This window comes from Theropithecus gelada, chromosome 5 (genome assembly GCF_003255815.1).
Source record: "Theropithecus gelada isolate Dixy chromosome 5, Tgel_1.0, whole genome shotgun sequence".
NCBI classification, from domain to species: Eukaryota; Metazoa; Chordata; class Mammalia; order Primates; family Cercopithecidae; genus Theropithecus; species Theropithecus gelada.
The window spans coordinates 110,781,317-110,800,656 of NC_037672.1; the positions used below are offsets into that span (position 1 = coordinate 110,781,317).

General features: G+C 37.4%; 1 protein-coding gene across 40 annotated transcripts in view; it reads left to right on the forward strand.

Moving 5' to 3' along the window:
• ANK2 (ankyrin 2) overlaps positions 1 to 19,340 on the forward strand; it is a 706,278-nt gene that overhangs the window by 571,705 nt on the left and 115,233 nt on the right. For 37 of the 40 annotated variants that reach the window (XM_025384687.1, XM_025384674.1, XM_025384685.1 and 34 more), the window contains 4 exons: positions 3,302 to 3,499; positions 5,611 to 5,709; positions 5,874 to 5,972; positions 12,427 to 12,525. In XM_025384687.1, the coding sequence (XP_025240472.1) occupies positions 3,302 to 3,499; positions 5,611 to 5,709; positions 5,874 to 5,972; positions 12,427 to 12,525 (495 nt within the window). The remainder of the gene's footprint in view (positions 1 to 3,301; positions 3,500 to 5,610; positions 5,710 to 5,873; positions 5,973 to 12,426; positions 12,526 to 19,340) is intronic. The other 3 variants (XM_025384698.1, XM_025384706.1, XM_025384702.1) reach the window with 1 other exon arrangement.

Genomic DNA, 19,340 nt, shown 5'->3' on the forward strand with positions numbered 1-19,340 from the left:
CTAGTTTTTTTTTTTTTTGTATTTTTAGTAAAGACGGGGTTTCACCATGTTAGCCAGGATGGTCTCGATCTCCTGACCTCGTGATCCACCCGCCTCGGCCTCCCAAAGTGCTGGGATAATTCTTTAAGTTGGCCTCTCAGTTTGGTAACTGTAAACCTTCTACAATTTCTGTGTCTAACTTCCCTCTTGCCAGCCCCTCCTGTGTTTTAGCTCACTCTCTTCAGAACCTCAATTCCGAAATTCTTTTATTCTGCTGGGACTTTCAGTCATAGTTTCACTCTTCCTCATTCACATCATGCCCTTACCTCTGCCAGGCACAAATTTCATAGTCATTTATGCTACGCTCTTACATATTCATACTACCTACATTTCACTCAATTAAATTCAACTCATATTCATGCAACCAAATGTGGCTACAGGAAACGCCCAGCCACACTAACTGTGCTCACTTTACATTCATGATTGCTAACCTCAAGTGCGCTGGTAATGCTGCCTGACAATCACGCTCTGTTTTTTAAGTCTATTCACTGTCAATCCCTGCTATCTGACCATTCTATATTTTCTTCAGAATTCTTGGACTTCTTTCCTTGTCTTCATTTCCCACAACACTGAGAGAATTGAAGCAATTGGAAGATAATTTCCAAACACTCTCACCTCCATATCTATCCAGTGACATGACTTGGAACTCATGTAGTCTACGTTCTCTCCTGTTACTATCATCTGGTGTGATTGCTTGGTTCTGTCTTCTCAAAACACTTTCTTTATTTGCCTTCTGGGACATTACATTCTTCTGACTTTCCTTCTGTTTTCCTAGCTGCCACTTCTCAGTCTCCTTTACTAGTTCCTCCTCATCTCTCAGGTCTCTGAACGTTAGAACCTCCAGAGCTCAGTCTTTGTATCTTTTCTCTATTGGCACTCACTTACTATGAAATCTCATGCAGTTCTATCTTTAAATAGTACCTGTATGCTGGTGCCACGAGTGTGTATCTTCAGAATTCCATATGTAGATGTCAGCTCACCATTGCCACTTGGATGTCTCCTGGGCATCTCAAATTTAGTAAGCTCAAAATTACCCACCCCTCAACCTAATCTTCCTGTTAGCTTTCTTATCTCAACAAATGGCCGTCTCATTTTTTCAGTTTCTCAGGTCTCAGGCCAAATACCTCATGCCATGTTGGACTCTTCTTTTTCTTATTTTCCACATTCTGTCACCAAACACTGTCACCTCTTCCTTCAAAATGTGTCACTAAGTCAGCAGCTTGCCAGCAATCTCATTACCAACACTCTGTTCCAAGTCACCATCAACCCTACCTGGAGGACTGTAAGAGGTCCCTAATTGACTTCCCTTCTTTTGTGTTTTGTCCATGTAGTCTATTCTCAGCACAGCAGCAAGAGTAATCCTGTTGCCCTAAACCTTCCAACAGCACCCCATGTCTCTCTGAGTAAAAGTCACTTACCTCTTTGAATTCCTCCCCTTATCCATCCTCCTCATTCACTCGCCTTAAACCACATTCTTCTCCTTAGTGATTATTGATATCAATCATGCCAGTTATAATCCCAACGCAATATGTTTGCAGTTGCCTTTTCTCAGTCTCAAGTGTTTTTCCCCCAAGTCAACAAAACTAGCTCTCTTACTTCCTTCATATCAAAACTCACCTTCTCAGTGAGGCCATTTCTGGACATCCTAACAAAATTGCACTCATGTACACAAACTCCCTAGGCCATTCTGTGTTTTTGTTTTCTCCTTTCCATTGATGGCCATCCAACATACTATATACTTTAATTCTTATTATTTTGAAATTGTATGTCTGGCTTCCACACTAGAATGTAACCTTGTTGAAGACGGGGGTTTCCTGTCTGTTGTGTTCCCTGCTGTATCCACAGTACTTGAACAGGGCTTGAGTAGGTGCTAAGTAAATATGTGTAAAATGAACAAAAGATTAGATTATAAATATTTTGTTTTCCATATAAATAACTTTCAAATAGGTAAAACAGCATCAATGAATGGCAATTTTTCAAAACAACATGCAACAATCTAGTCCAAACTTCATCAAGGCTTGAATTTCTTCTACACTTTGCCCTTGACAATTATCTTCCCCTCAATGCATAAATGGCTTCTCATCAACCTGTTACTCTTTTTCTAAACTTATTTAATGAATTTCTAAATATGAAAGCATAATTATGAATGAAGATTATTTCAAAATATATGAATAATTTGTAAGTCACATATACTTTACCACAATTAAGAATTAATTTTTTTTTTTGGTCCCTCACTGTTGAAATCACCTTCCTTGTTGAGAATATTGGGCAGGGGGCCTTTTCTGGTAACTTATCCAGACACAGTTTCTGCTTTGTTGAATGTAATTACTGCCAAACTGGATACCTGGCCAACAATCCTTTTTCTAGTGGTCATATTTGCATTGGTTATTAAGAAAAGACAATAGTCCCATCTCTTTAATAGGCAAATTGTTTTTTAAAATTTAGTTTTTTCCTAAGTTTACATACTGTTTCCTGAAAGTTTATTTATTTAGCTTTAAAGAAATGAGAGTCTTACTGAGTCTGATAAACAGTGCTTTACGCTGCTTTCTTGTGTTCCTGCTGTTGACGTTATTCTAGAATTAAGACTAAAGCTGTTTTGGTCCATATTAATGAAGACAAATTTAGATTACCCTCAAATGTAAAAGTTGTGAGGTCATTGGCACATGGCCCACATTTGTCTCACACTCTTCTAGCTCTTACCGGCCTGTTTTCTCCAAGTCCAATTCAAGTCTCCTGATACTATAGGAAAAAGTGATCGTAAAATTTCAGAGCAACATGGATCTAAAAGATGATCAAAGTTTCCATACCTCCCTGACGTCTTGTAAATGAACTTGCTTCTCATTCACCCACTTCCCTCTGTATTTATAAGAAATGCAGGCAGAGAGATTAAATGAATGCAGACTGCTATGCATGGAGTTGGATATCAAGTTAAGCATTAGCTCTTATTTATTTTTCTGTATTTAATATTGCCCTAATAACTGTAAAATCAGGCTAAATTGCCACTAAATTGCCACACATACCATTCATGACAGACATACTAATTTGCATTTTTGTCTATGGTAGTATAAGTATGAAATTAAATGTTCTCTTAGTGCCCATCTCTACCAGATATAGTCTGCTGTATATTCTGATGTCAAATGGAAATTATTTTTTCCCCTGCCACTAACTGTGTTAGAAATCAAGAATCAACTTTGCTATATTTTGGAACCTGAAAATAATGAAAAAAAAAATTGACATTATTTTGTTTTCTCTTAATGTGCAGAATGGGCTGTCTCCACTACACATGGCTGCCCAGGGAGACCACGTGGAATGTGTGAAGCACCTGTTACAGCACAAGGCTCCTGTTGATGATGTCACCCTAGACTACCTGACAGCCCTCCACGTTGCTGCGCACTGTGGCCACTACCGCGTAACCAAACTCCTTTTGGACAAGAGAGCCAATCCGAATGCCAGAGCCCTGGTAAACTTGGCCCAGTCCACATTAACTGAATACAGATTGAGACAAACAAACCCACATTCATTGACCAACATGCATACACCAGCAATGCATGGTTACAGATATGTAGTTAATGCTGGTAAATCTGTCACCCTTCACAATCGGCCTGTCTACTTCATACCTTTATAGTTTGCTAGCAAATGCTGGTGAGCAAAGATGTATTTAAGAGAACACCAGTGTAACATTTCTGAAACTAGTGAGTTGCAAACAGATAGATATGAAACCTTTGTAGTGATAAGCAGTTTTAAATGGAAAATAGAAGTTGAAAAATAGAAAATTACAAAATAAATTCTAGATACCTCTAGATAAAGTTAGGACACGAGGGTGAAAAGTTGAATATATTAATCTCTTTTTGGAAAAAAATTAATGGTGAATATATTTGACTATGTAAGAGGGTATAAAATGTAAGCCTATGAAGAGTTCACTTGAAAATTTTCCTTGTTGACTTGATTACTCAACCATAGGCTAATAGAAACATTATGCCTGGTGTGTTATTGCTTCAGGGAGCATTTTATATACACCATTTCAGGAATTGCTGGAGAGAAAACTGCAAGAGGCTGTCCCTAGAGCAATTTTATGTCTCCCCAGTTTTAATATTGAATAAATCTTTCTTGCTTCACTTATTTTCTAACAAGAATCATTGGAAGTATTAGACATGTACTAATTTATGCCTCTTTTTTCCTAATTCTCAAACTAAAAGTAAATCCTTTTTTCTATGTGTTTACATGGTTTGTGTCTGTGAAAATTGGTCTTCAATTGGTATTTAAGCTGAGAGACCTTCATTAGAATCATCAAATATTAAATATGATTTTTATGAGAATTTCTCCATTGGAATCAATTTATGGATAATTCCATGGGAATTGAATATATTTTCCAGATTATATGTAATTATGTGAAAACATTCATTTTCTCTAGGGAGTCAAAAACATTAATTTTTTAATTGGATAGTGGTCAATAAGCTTATAAAATATCACAGCCTGTTAATTGCAAATATTTTAAGTGCTGCATGTGCATGTGGCTATTTACATCTGGCATGTTGTATAGCTCATAAACAGGGGAAATGACTTAACCGATTAATTATGTTTGTCACTCTATTGTGAAAAATAAGAAGTCATCAGCTTAAGTAAGACCATATGCTTTCCTGAAAACTGCTAGTGTGTAAAAACGTTGACTGATGATTGGTCCATGTTGGGACATGCAAAAATGTTAGCTGGCAGAATAGAAGTAACAAAGGAACATTGTTGAAATAAAAAAAATATAATACACGATGAGTAAGCATGGGGCCATTTAACACGTTTTACTTGATGTGCCCCAATTCCTGGGCATTAGCCTAGTTCGCCAAGTTAGCAAGTACCTGACAGGCTTCTTCCCCACGTTTCTTTACTCCTAGAGCTACCTCATTGCATTTATCCCAGAAATTCTCCATACATTTCTTGAAAATATCCAGGAACTTAACAGTCATTTCTTTATGCAATAAAAGTTATCTGATAGGCATATATGTTGTAAAAATGATGTAAAAATATAGCTTCTATATGTAAAACTGATCAACATAATGATTTCTGCTGACTTGAAATACACCCTTTATAAAGAAAGTGGTAGCAAAGTTGAAATATTTCTTAGAAAGGCAGCATATTCTTAGATTTTTTAAGTAGATGAATAATTCTTATGCTCTGAGAAATGACCCTTCAGAAGAATATATGCTTATCTTCAATTCATCTTCAAGTCATTTACAAACCAGGACAATCAATATACCTTAAAACATCTTAGAACTTCTAAAATATAATTGCTTGTCTATTTGTCTTTCTTTAAAGGGAAGGACCATGTATTTATCTTCACTTTTGTTTTCTCTATAAACACACAAACAGAATTATGTACAGGCCCACCACACATAAGTGAAGTTCAGTGCCTACAGGAACACATCACCATTTTTCTTTCCAAATTCCAACACCTACAGGGAATGAAGAAATGGTAACATTATGTGATGACGTAACATTATTGCCTGCAATGTGCCAGCATGGAGTTGTGTGAGAATTGTTTCTGCATGTTTTCAACTAACTTGATTGTCTTTTGCACAGAATGGTTTTACTCCACTGCACATTGCCTGCAAGAAAAACCGCATCAAAGTCATGGAACTGCTGGTGAAATATGGGGCTTCAATCCAAGCTATCACAGAGGTAGAAAAATGTTTTAGCTAGTCACAAAGCATTCCTTCTCTTACTCCTTCCTCCCTTTCCTTTTTCTCATCTTCTGTCCTCTTCACTCAAGTTTTATTTATCTGAAGAAGCCCCAAAGCCCCACCGGTGCAGAGGAGTAAAACTGCTGTTGCTTTGTTTCGCAGTCTGGCCTCACACCAATACATGTGGCTGCCTTCATGGGCCACTTGAACATTGTCCTCCTTCTGCTGCAGAACGGAGCCTCTCCAGATGTCACTAACATTGTGAGTATGGCTTGGGTCAGAATAACCCCAGGGAGGAAGAGCGAGAGGAACAGAGACTGTGGGTGTGTGTACGTGTGTTTGTGTGTATGTCATCAAAGTAAGCCACCAGGCTTTGAGAAGGGCCCTTGTAATAACATATTATTGAAATAATCGCCAGAACTTCACTGAAAAGAACCTGGATAGGGTAGGAGGTAAAATGGAAGCTATGAAGTGAGACAGCTTAAGATTCTGGGTGTAGGTGGATTGAACATGCCTCTTAAATGCATTTATTAAAACAAAATACATTTTAAAAGCTCCTCTGAAAGTGAATGGATAATTGGTTGGAATCGAATTTTCAGGGCTCAACCTAGTTGCTTGAGGGAATTGTATTCCAGGCAATTTTCACAAAAACATCAAATCAGTACCATAATTAATCTTAACAAAAGATTAACCAGAGATAGATCAATATCAGAGACTTTTACTTGGTATCAAACTCTTCCTTCTTCAGTTACATGGATTTCCCATTTTGTAACATTACATTGATTTTTACTTTTGATTTGATCTGATTTGCTAGAGTGGAGGCTTCTCTTAGCTGAAAGTTATACCATGTATCCTGGAATGAATGTTGGTCTCCAGACCACTTTCATTCAGTCAACAAGTACTGGATGTCTCAGAATTTTTCTGTGTAATCTAAATTAGAATTTCCCCTTCTAATTTCTTTGTGTATCTCTCATTTTCTTGGATTTTTCCCCTTTAAACTTTGGTCATTGTATCATGACAAATCATTGAATGCAAATTTTCTCCTGAGCGAGAGAACTTCTTTGCACAAGGTGCAGGCAGGTATTTGAAGTTCAAGAAGGGCTAGTAGAGTATTGAGATTCACGTGTGCACCAGAAATAACTCTCTCAAAATAAATATTAGTGCTTATTATTAAAATGAGCTATGTTTTCAAAAGCAATTGATTGGCACTTGTTGCTAATTTTTGGCATCTGTTTCCATTTAAGTTGTGAAAGAGAACGTCCAATTTGATTTTTTATTTGTATTCCCTCTCATATTTCTTTTTTTCTGTGTTTCACACACCGTTTTCACAGTGAAGTTTCTGATGGGTAGGAAATCCACTGTGAGAGTTAATTTAATTGATTTTAAAAATTATTTAATACTCTCTCTTCATATTATTCAGTAATTGGAGCATAAAATCATTGAAGAATTTAAAGCCTATATTTATAAGTTTTCTTAATTATAGCTTATTGGTCCTAAGGTCATAATATTATATGCTAATCTTTATTTACTCCATTAGACATAAGAGTAATTTCACAATGTGCCAACGTAAGTTTAATTTCTAGTCACTTCTTGGAACTTTAAAAGTAATCATCATCCCCCCCCCCTTTTTTTTTGAGATGACTACCTTTTTTTTTCTTTTTTAAATTGAGACCTGAACAGACTTACATACAGGCCAGTAACATGAAAACAAAAAACAAACAACAAAAGAAAACAAACAAACAAACAAAAAAACCCTCTGTGTTCTTGCCCGCCTTTTCCTTGTTTTCTCCACCTTTTCTTTTTTTTTTTTTTGAGACAGAGTCTCGCTTAGTCGCCCAGGCTGGAGTGCAGTGGCGCGATCTCGGCTCACTGCAAGCTCCGCCTCCCGGGTTCACGCCATTCTCCTGCCTCAGCCTCCCGAGTAGCTGGGACTACAGGCGCCCGCCGCTTCGCCCGGCTAATTTTTTGCATTTTTAGTAGAGACGGGGTTTCACCATGTTAGCCAGGATGGTCTCGATCTCCTGACCTCGTGATCCGCCCACCTCGGCCTCCCAAAGTGCTGGGATTACAGGCGTGAGCCACCGCGCCCGGCCTTCTCCACCTTTTCTTATTTGCATTCCAATGCCTATTGGATTAGAGGAGCAATAGTGACATTATGTTACAATATGTTATCACATTATAATGATAACATGTACAAGAATATTCTGTGGATTGCTTGATTGCAACCCCCTAAATTAACCTCTTTTAGGGGAGATTTTTACAAAATCTTCAAAGAGTAATCCATATAGAATGGTTGTGGAATTTGTGGCCACTCTTACTTTGCTTCTTCACTGAGCAATTCCAAATCTTCAGATGGTTATGGAGTTATAATATACTCCCTTCTATTAAAAAAAGTTATATAGGGTACATGTATATTTTCAAATAAAAATAAAATATTAATTGAAATAAGCAATTTTGACATGTTTTTCAGGTTGTTGAAGACTCTCAAATTTGACAATTGTTACATTAAACTTTAGTTTCCAACTGTTGGTTATTTAAAGTTCTTCATTTTATCTGTTCATTTGTCCATTATATTATCTTTCCATTCAGCTCCCTCAAAACAAATTCTTGAGGGGCACATGCCAATATAATTTCCGTGTTTTCTAGTTATGTTTTGTAAGATACATCCTTCAGGAAGCAGATACCTATTGATAGGGCTGCCCAGTAAATTATAGGACTCTCAGTTAAATTTAAATTTCAGATGAAAAATAAATTTTGTATATGACCCATGCAATAGTTGAGACATAGTAAAATAATTATTTGTTGTTTGTCTGGAATTAAAATTTAACTGGCTGTCCTATATTTTTAATTGCTAAATCTGGCAATCCTACATTTAGAGGAATTTAACTTTCTCTAACAGTGAGATGCCTGTGAAGTTGTGTTTTCTCAGAATATGAGGATATAGCTACTGGATCCAAAATTCTTTGCAAGTTGATGAAGAAACCGTGTGAACACTGACTGCCTGCTTGCTGTGTCAGAATTGGTCACTTCCTGACCCTAAAATACCCCACCCTTGGAGCCTTTGTGTGTTGCCTGAAATCATGTTGCATTTTTGAATGCAGTGCTGTTTGTTGTGCTTCAATGCTTTTCAACTTGATGCGCCCGAAGTGGAAGTCAATGTAGCCCTGTCAGCAGAGTCAGTTTTAACAACTGAGAAGAGTGGCATGAAATTTAGTACCTGCTTTGGACATGAGCATACTCATTCTCTTGCTAGTCTTGTTTTTGTCTGAGAATTCACTCGAAGTGTGAGGTGTACCAATAACTCAATCACGTATAGACATTTTTTTAACTGAAAATCTCCTTTTCCAGAAGGTTTATTAATACACTTTGAAACCTAGAATGCCGAACTGCCAATTACAACATATCCGTAATCCAAAGTATTCATCAATAACCATAGGAATAGAAAACTTAAGCATTTTAACAACTATCAAGAAAGAATGCAAGGTCTTATGAAGTTTTATCTTTCTTCCCATAAGAAATCAGTGGACTAATGGTAAAGTTCACACATTATATTGTGCTTAAAAATTTTCCCCAATCCTTAAATTTCATTAGCTTGAGATAAGAAAGACAGGGCTATTAAATAAAATAGGGTGCCTAACAATCAAGAAATGGAAGTTATTTATTAAAACAATATATCCTGACCTTCATTTTCTTATTTATTTTTATATATAAACAATGGTAATATTAAATCAAAAGACTACTAAGGGCAACTTACAGTAGAAGTCCATTATGCCAGAGGTATTAGATAAGAATTAAACAAGACTGTTATTATAAAGTGGAGAGACCATGTGTGTGTTTATACATAACCTTTGTTTGAATTTAAGCTTTAGTGCTTTAAATTAGATTCTATATTTAACTCATCAACTTCAAATGTGTAAAACCCATAAAAAATAACTTCAGTATAAAATAAAGTTTCAGAAATATTGGCCAGTATTGGAAACATTTCAGATTTTGAAAGCCTCTTATTGATAAAGCTTGGCTTAAAAAGTTAACACGAAGGCCAAGCGTGGTGGTGGATGCCTGTAATCCCAGCTACTTGGGAGGCTGAGGCAGGAGAATCACTTGAACCAAGGAGGCAGAGGTTGCAGTGAGCTGACATTGCACCACTGCACTCCAGCCTGGGGGACAGAGTGAGACTTTGTCTCTAAATAAATAAATAAATAATAAATATGAAAGTTTGTCATTAAGTAGGAATTCCTGGGACCTCTTTGACTTTTAACTTCTTATAAGGAAATTTATTATTATCTTCATTTCTACCAAAATTAGTAAAATTGCTAGCCTTTTATCAGACCTAGAAATAACATAAAGATTTGAGGAGTATTGTTTTTGTTTTTCTGAGACACAACCTTGCTCTGTCACCCAAGCTGGAGTACAGTGGGCAAGATCATGGCTCACTGCAGCCTCAACCTCCGAGGCACAGGCTATCCTCCTGCCTCAGCCTTCTGAGTAGCTAGGTCTACAGCCATGCACAACCATGCCTGACTAATTTATTTATTTATTTATTTAGAGAAGAGATCTTGCTGTGTCTCCCACACTGGTCTTGAATGTTTGGCTTCAAGCAGTACTCCTGCCTTGACCTCCCAAAGTGCTGGGATTACAGGCTTGAGCCCCTGTACCTAGTCTTGTTTTGTTTTGTTTGAATACCATCAGCCCTCTCTATCAGCAGCTTCTGTATCTGTGGGTTCTAAATCCATAGATTTAATCAATCTTGGATTGAAAATATTTGAAAAAATAAAAATAAAAAATACAATAAAAAATAACAAATTTTTAAAAAGTACTGTATAACAACTATATAGCATTTACATTTTGTTAGGTATTATAACTAATGCAGAGCTGAATTATACAGGATTATGTGCATAGGTTACATGCAAATACTACACCATTTTATATAAAGGACTTGAGCATCCACGTATTTTGGTATTGGTGGGGGAAGCAGGGGGCCTGGAACCAATCCCTCAACAATACAGAGGGACAACTGTAGTTAGAAGATCTTAGCCTCATCTATTTAGAGACAGGTTTTAAATGATAGAGAAAACAAGTTAGAAATCATGGTTGTCCAGGGAGGAAAAATCTTGCCATACATCTAAAATCCGAAGATAAATATTAGCATTCATTTTATAAAACAAAATGCTCCAGATACATTTACTTTACAAAAGTCTAAATCTGTCATCAGAAAATAAGCCCATTAGAGGATAAATGAGTCATCAACAAAGAAGAGAAAATTAGAGTAGATATCAAATTTAGTGCTTTCACAAGCAAATCATTTGACATGAATTTCTCATAACTTCAAAAGAAATGGTCTCTAAAATACTGAGAAAAAATTAACTGTGAACTATGTGCCAAATTAAAGTTCACCTTAAAGTTTCTAGATTTAAGGGTTTGTTGTACAAGGAATCAGAATAATTCACTGGAGTTTGTCAATTAGCACAACCAAATTTAAAATCAATTTAGTTTATTTGGAATGGTTTACTTTACTTGGTTGAAATCAGCCGAGTAAAGTAAAGAGCAGTCTAGAAAACTGTTCTTATTTTATAGAACAGTTGTGGTAAATCAATCTGTAATAATTTTTATTTCAATATCTTAAAATTACTTGAGTGAATGAAACCATGCCTTCTTTAGAACTACATAGTTTTAAAATATGCTGATTTTTAAAGCCCTCTCTCTTAGAGACAGTAGAGTACTAACCGGCTTCTTGAAGAGAAAATTCTCTTACACCCTCGTTCTTCATGCCACACCTAAAGCCACCCTTTCCTGACAAGTGTGTCATATTTTGGTATAGAACAAAGATACTGGAGGCGTGATGCACGGCCTACCTCAACAGATGACACTGCTGACAGTCACTTTATTCATCTTTCAGTGGCTCTCTCAAATAACTGTCTATAATTAAATATGCTCATTAATCTTAAATAGGGGACCTCCTGGGCAAATCAGATTTCTTGTCTGATCCGTTTTTGTCTAGTCTCATAACACAAAGAAAAATCAGATACAAAATAATAGTTTATTTCAGAAGTAAATTTTGAATCTTGAAAAGAAATGATTTATTTATGGTACAAGTGGTGTTAATGTTTTGCAACGTGTTGACCTTCAGCATGTAGAGTTTCTCACTGAAATAGATTCAAGCTGTGATCACATAGTTAAGTGAGACAGTGACAGATTTTAGGTTTTTAGGGTAAAAGATAATTTCATCACCAAAATCAATTTAAAGGGATGCTTGGCTGATTGTGAAGTTAAACAACTCAGAGTATCCCGGATGTTCGGGTACATTTACTAGTTTGTCACGGACTTAAAAAAATAAAATAAACATTTGTTTTTCCTTATAAAGATGGGGAAGAAAAATACAAAAATTATCTGGGCGTGGTGGTGCACGCCTGTAGTCTCAGATACTCAGGAGGTTGAGGCAAGAGAATCGCTTGAACCCGGGAGATGGAGGTTGTGGTGAGCTGAGGTGGTGCCATTGCGCTCCAACCTGAGCAACAAGAGTGAAACTTTGTCTCAAAAAAAAAAAAAAAAAAAAAAAAAGGAGAAGATACAAATCTATGTTTTCCAGACTATGCCTTTTCATAGGTTTCTTAAATCCTTGGATATATTGCTGAATTTTACAAAAGGGACAACTTTATTATTTACCATCCAGAGCAGTGGATTAATTTATGATTTAACGATCTTTGTTCCCTGGCAGCGTGGGGAGACGGCACTACACATGGCAGCCCGAGCCGGGCAGGTGGAAGTGGTCCGATGCCTCCTGAGAAATGGTGCCCTTGTTGATGCCAGAGCCAGGGTAGGTGCTGGTGCCCTGAGGTTCTCTTCTATCTCAGCGCATGAGTTTCAACCTTAAGAGAGGGTGTTGCCCTTCAGTTCCTTGATTTGGAAATACCAGGGACTGTAAGTGAAAGGATCAATTCAATAGCAGTTTTCCAGGAAAAAAGAGAAACATTATATAAGCAATTACACGCAATGAAAAATGCACCCGGATTTCAGAAACACTAACATTTGAAAAAAATGTACAACTTTCATCTAAGAAATACGGCATTGACTAATATTTTAATACTTTTTTTAACCTCGGAAAGCACTTTCTCATATCTCTTTATTTTCATGAATTTTAAAATGTAACCTATAGTATTTAGATATTATACATATTAAAATTTATTTATTACCACCTAAACCAATCACATTTCCACAGTTACCCCTCACTAGTTACATAAAAGCAAGTTATTCTCAAAGTTTTAATGTTTTCCCTTCATCTGTTTGACTTCCCTCCTTTTTATGATGTTTACTTTTCTTCCTACTCTGATTTTACAAATTTATACATTCTGTATTTCCACTACTCCAAAATAGAATTTGGGCATTGAAGATTGCTTGATCAGACTTGCCCTGTTTCTAATAGCTTCTAATTCCCTCACAAGTTGCTTTTTCCTTCTTTTTCTTTTTAAAAATCTTACTCCCCAATTTATTTTCTCACCTTCCTTTACATTGAATACACTGTCAATATACTGTATCTTGTATTTCTTTTTCCATGTTGTTTTTTAACTTTTGCATTGGCATCACTGAGATTCTTACATTAAACAATTTCCCTCCTTCTTCAATATTTGATACACCCAAGTTAGAACTCATTTCAGTTTGAGTCGTACCACTATAATACAGTGTTATATTAGAATGAAAGCATCTGGCTATGGTCATATAAATTGTAAGTGATTTCAGGCAAGTCACTTCACTTCCAGGTCTTTTTAAAAAATTATTATTATACTTTAAGTTCTGGGATACATGTGCAGAATCAGGTTTGTTCCATGGGTATACATGTGCCATGGTGGTTTGCTGCCCCCATCAACCCGTCATCTACATTAGGTATTTCTTCTAATACTATTCCTCCCCTAGCCCCCTACCCGCTGATAGGCTCTGGTGTGTGATGTTTCCCTCCTTGTGGCCATGTGTTCTCATTGTTCAGCTGCCACTTATGAGTGAGAACATGCAGTGTTTGGTTTTCTATTCTTGTATTAGTTTGCTGAGAATGATGGTTTCCAGCTTCATCCATGTCCCTGCAAAGGACATGAACTCATTCTTTTTTTATGGCTGCATAGTATTCCATGATGTATATGTGCCACATTTTCTTTGCCCATCATTGATGGGCATTTGAGTTGGTTCCAAGTCTTTGCTATTGTGAATGGTGCTGCAATAAACATATGTGTACATGTGTCTTTATAGTAGAATGACTTATAATCCTTTACATATATACCAGTAATGGGATTGCTGGGTCAAATGGTATTTCTGTTTTTAGATCCTTGAGTAATTGCCACATTGTCTTCCACAATGGTTGAACTAATTTACACTCCCACAAACAGTGTAAAAGCTTTTCTATTTCTGCCAGGTGTGGTGGCTCATGCCTGTAATCCCAGCACTTGGGAAGCTGAGGTGGGCAGATCACCTGAGGTTGGGAGTTTGAGACCAGCCTGACCAACATGGAGAAACCCTGACTCTACTAAAAATACAAAATTAGCTGGGCATGGTGGCATATGCCTGTAATCCCAGCTACTCGGGAGGCTGAGGCAGGAGAATCGCTTAAACCCAGGAGGTGGAGGTTGCAGTGAGCCAAGATCGTGCCATTGAACTCCAGCCTGGGCAACAAGAGTGAAGCTCCATCTCAAAAAAGAAAAAGAAAGAAAAAAAAAGCGTTCCTATTTCTCCACGTCCTCTCCAGCATCTGTTGTTTCATGTTTTAAATGATCACCATTCTAACTGGTGTGAGATGGTATTTCATTGTAGTTTTATTTGCATTTCTCTAGTGGCCAGTGATGATGAGCTTTTTTTCAAGTTTGTTGGCCACATAAATGTCTTCTTTTGAGAAGTGTCTGTTCATATCCTTTGCCCACTTTTCAATGGGATTGTTTGTTTTTTCTTGTAAATTTGTTTAAGTTTCTTGTAGATTCTGGATATTAGCCCTTTGTCAGATGGAGTGATTGCAAAAATTTTCTCCCTTTCTGTAGGTTGCCTGTTCACTCTGATGATAGTTTCTTTTGCTGTACAGAAGCTCTTTAGTTTAATTAGATCCCATTTATCAATTTTGGTTTTTGTTGCCCTGGCTTTTGGTGTTTTAGTCATGAAGTCTTTGCCCATGCCTATGTCCTGAATGGTAATTGCTTAGGTTTGCTTCTAGGGTTTTTATGGTTTTAGGTCTTACATTTAAGTCTTTAATCCATCTTGAGTTAATTTTTGTGTAAGGTGTAAGAGAGGGGTCCACTTTTAGTTTTCTGCATATGGCTAGCCAGTTTTTCCAACACCATTTATTAAATAGGGAATCCTTTCCCCATTGCTTGTTTTTGTGAGGTTTGTCAAAGATCAGATGGTTGTAGATGCGTGGTATTATTTTGAGGCCTCTGTTCTGTTCCATTGGTCTATATATCTGTTTTGGTACCAATACCATGCTGTTTTGGTTACTGTAGCCTTGTAGTAGAGTTTGAAGTCAGGTAGCGTGATGCCTCCAGCTTTGTTCTTTTTGCTTAGGATTGCCTTGGCCATTTGGGCTCTTTTTGGTTCCATATGAAGTTTAAAGTAGTTTTTTTCCAATTCTGTGAAGAAAGTCAATGGTAGCTTGATGGGGATAGCATTAAATCTATAAATTTCTTTGGGCAGTATGGCCATTTCCATGGTATTAGTTCTTCTTATCCATGAGCATGGAATGTTTTCTATTTGTTTGTGTGTTCTCTTATTTCGTTGAGCAGTGGTTTGCAGTTCTCCTTGAAGAGGTCCTTCACATCCCTTGTAAGTTGTATTCCTAGGTATTTTATTCTCTTTGTAGCAATTGTGAATGGGAGTTCACTCATGATTCGGCTCTCTGTTTGTCTATTATTGGCGTACAGGAATGCTTGTGATTTTTGCACATTGATTTTGTATCCTGAGACTTTGCTGAAGTTGCTTATCAGCTTAAGGAGACTTTGGGCTGTGATGATGGGGTTTTCTAAATATATAATCATGTCATCTGCAAGCAGAGACAATTTGACCTCCTCTCTTCTTATTTGAATACCCTTTATTTCTTTCTCTTGCCTGATTGCCGTGGCCAGAACTTCCAATACTATGTTGCATAGGAGTGGTGAGAGAAGGCATTCTTGTCTTGTGCTGCTTTTCAAAGGGAGTGCTTCCAGCTTTGGCCCATTCAGTATGATATTGGCTGTGGGTTTGTCATAAATGGCTCCTATTATTTTGAGATACATTCCATCAATACCTAGTTTATCAAGAGTTTTTAGCATAAAGGGGTGTTGAATTTCATCAAAGCCTTTTTCTGCGTCTATTGAAATTATCATGTCATTTTTGTCATTGATTCTGTTTATGTGATGGCTTACGTTTATTGATTTGTGTACATTGAACCAGCCTTGCATCCCAGGCATGAAGCTGACTTGATCATGGTGGATAAACTTTTTGAAGTGCTGCTGGATTTTGTTTGTCAGTCTTTTATTGAGGATTTTCGCATTTATGTTCATCAGGGATATTGGCCTGAAATTTTCTTTTTTTGTTGTGTCTCTGCCAGGTTTTGGTATCAGGATGATGCTGGCCTCATAAAATGAGTTAGAGAGGAGTCTCTCTTTTTCTATCATTTGGAATAATTTCAGAAGGAATGGTACCAGCTCCTCTTTGTACCTCTGGTAGAATTCAGCTGTGAATCCATCTGGTCCTGGGCTTTTTTTGGTTGGTAGGCTGTTAATTACTGTCTCAATTTCAGAACTTGTTATTGGTCTATTCAGGGACTCGACTTCCTCCTGGTTTAGTCTTGGGAGGGTGTATGTGTCCAGAAATTTATCCATTGCTTCTATTTGTGTAGAGGTGTTTATAGTATTCTCTGATGGTAGTTTGTATTTCTGTGGAATCAGTGGTGATATTCCCTCTATCATATTTGATTGTGTCTATTTTCTTCTTCTTTCTTTTTTTCCTTATTAGTCTGGCTAGTGGTCTATCTATTTTGTTAATCTTTTCAGAAAAACCAGCTCCTGGATTCATTGATTTTTTGAAGGGTTTTTCCTGTCTCTATCTCCTTCAATTATGTTCTGATCTTAGTTATTTCTTGTCTTCTGCTAGCTTTTGAATTTGTTTGCTCTTGCTTCTCTAATTCTTTTAATTGTGATGTTAGGTTGTCAATTTTAGATATTTCCCGCTTTCTCCTGTGGGCATTTAGTGCTATAGATTTTTCTCTAAACACTGCTTTGGCTGTGTCCCAGAGATTCTGGTACATTGTGTCTTTGTTCTTACTGGTTTCAAAGAACTTATTTATTTCTGCCTTCATTTCGTTATTTACCCAATAGTCATTCAGGAGCAGGTTGTTCAGTTTCCATGTAGTTGTGTGGTTTTGAGTGAGTTTCTTACTCCTGAGTTCTAATTTGATTGTACTGTGGTTGGGGAGACTGTTTGTTATGATTTCCATTCTTTTGCAATTGCTGAGGAGTGCTTTACTTCCATTTATGTGGTCAATTTTAGAATAAGTGCGATATGGTACTGAGAAGCATGTATATTCTGTTGATGTGGGATGGAGAGTTCTGTTGATGTAGAATGGAGAGTTAGGTTGGCTTGATCCAGAGCTGAGTCCTGAATATCCTTGTTAATTTTCTGTCCCATTGATTTGTCTAATATTGACAGCGGAATGTTAAAATCTCCCACTATTATTGTGTGGACGTCTAAGTCTCTTTGTAGGTCTCTAAGAACTTGCTTTATGAATCTGGGTGCTCCTGTATTGCGTGCATATATATTAGGATACTTAGCTCTTCTTGTTGCATTGATCCATTTACCATTACATAATGCCCTTCTTTGTCTTTTTTGATATTTGTTGGTTTAAAGTGTGTTTTTTCAGAGACTAGGATTGCAACTCCTGCTTTTTTTTTTCTTTCCATTGGCTTGTAAATCTTCCTCCATCCCTTTATTTTGAGCCTATGTGTGTCTTTGCACATGAGATGGGTCTCCTGAATACAGCATAGTGAGGGGTCTTGACTATCAAATTTGCCAGTCTGTGTCTTTTAATTGGGGCATTTAGCCCATTTACATTTAAAGTTAATATTGTTATGTGTGAATTTGATCCTGTCATTATAATGCCAGCTGGTTATTTTGCCTGTTAGTTGATGCAGTTTCTTCATGGTGTTGATGGTCTTTACAGTTTGGTATGTTTTTGCAGTGTCTGGTACCAGTTTTTCCTTTCCATGTTTAGTGCTTCCTTCAGGAGCTCTTGTAAGGCAGCCTTGGTGGTGACAAAATCTCTCAGCCTTTGCTTGTCTGTAAAGGATTTTATTTCTCGTTTGTTTACGAAGCTCAGTTTGGCTGGATATGAAATTCTGGGTTGAAAATTCTTTTCTTTAAGGATTTTGAATATTGGTTCCCACTCTCTTCTGGCTTGTAGGGTTTCTGCAGAGAGATCTGCTATTAGTCTGATGGGCTTCCCTTTGTGGGTAACCTGACCTTTCTCTCTGGCTGCCCTTAACATTTTTTCCTTCATTTCAACCTTGGTAAATCTGAGAATTATGTGTCTTGGGGTTGCTCTTCTCGAGGAGTATCTTTGTGGTGTTCTCTGTATGTCCTGAATTTGAATGTTGCCCTGTCTTGCTAGGTTGGAGAAGTTCTGGATAATATCCTGAAGAGTGTTTTCTAACTTGGTTCCGTTCTCCTCATCACTTTCAGGTACACCAATCAAATGTAGGTTTGGTCTTTTCACATAGTCCCATATTTCTTGGAGGCTTTGTTTGTTCCTTTTCATTCTTTTTTCTCTAATCTTGTCTTCATGCTTTATTTCATTAAGTTGATCTTTGATCTCTGATATCCTTTCTTCCTCTTGATCGGTTCAGCTGTTGATACTTGTGTATGCTTCATGAAGTTCTTCTGCTGTGTTTTTCAGCTCCATCAGGTCATTTATGTTCTTCTCTAAAATGGTTATTCTAGTTAGCAATTCATCTAAGCTTTTTTCAAGGTTCTTAGCTTCTTTGCGTTGGGTTAGAACATGCTCCTTTAGCTCAGAGGAGTTTGTTATTACCCATCTTCTGAAGCCTACTTCTGTCAATTCATCAAATTCATTCTCCAGTTTTGTTCCCTTACTGGTGAGGGGCGTGATCCTTTGCAGGAGGCATTCTGGTTTTTGGAATTTTCAGCCCTTTTGCACTCATTTTTCCTCATCTTCATGGATTCATCTACCTTTGGTCTTTGATGTTGGTGACCTTTGGATGGGGTTCTTGTGTGGACGTCCTTTTTGTTGATGTTGATGTGATTCCTTTCTGTTTGTTGGTTTTCATTCTAACAGTCAGGTCCCTCTGCTGCAGGTCTGCTGGAGTTTGCTGGATGTCCACTCTAGACCCTGTTTGCCTGGGTATCACCAGCAGAGGCTGAAGAACAGCAAAGATAGATGCCTGTTCCTTCCTCTGGAAGCTTTGTCCCAGAGGGGCACCTGCCAGATGCCAGCCGGAGCTGTCCTGTATGAGGTGTCTGTTGACCTCTGGTGGGAGGTGTCTCCCAGTCAGGGGGTACAGAGGTCAGGAACCGACTTGAGGAGGCAGTCTGTCTCTTAACTGAGCTTGAGTGCTGTGCTGGGAGATCCTCTGCTCTCTTCAGAGCCAGCAGGCAGGAACATTTGAGTCT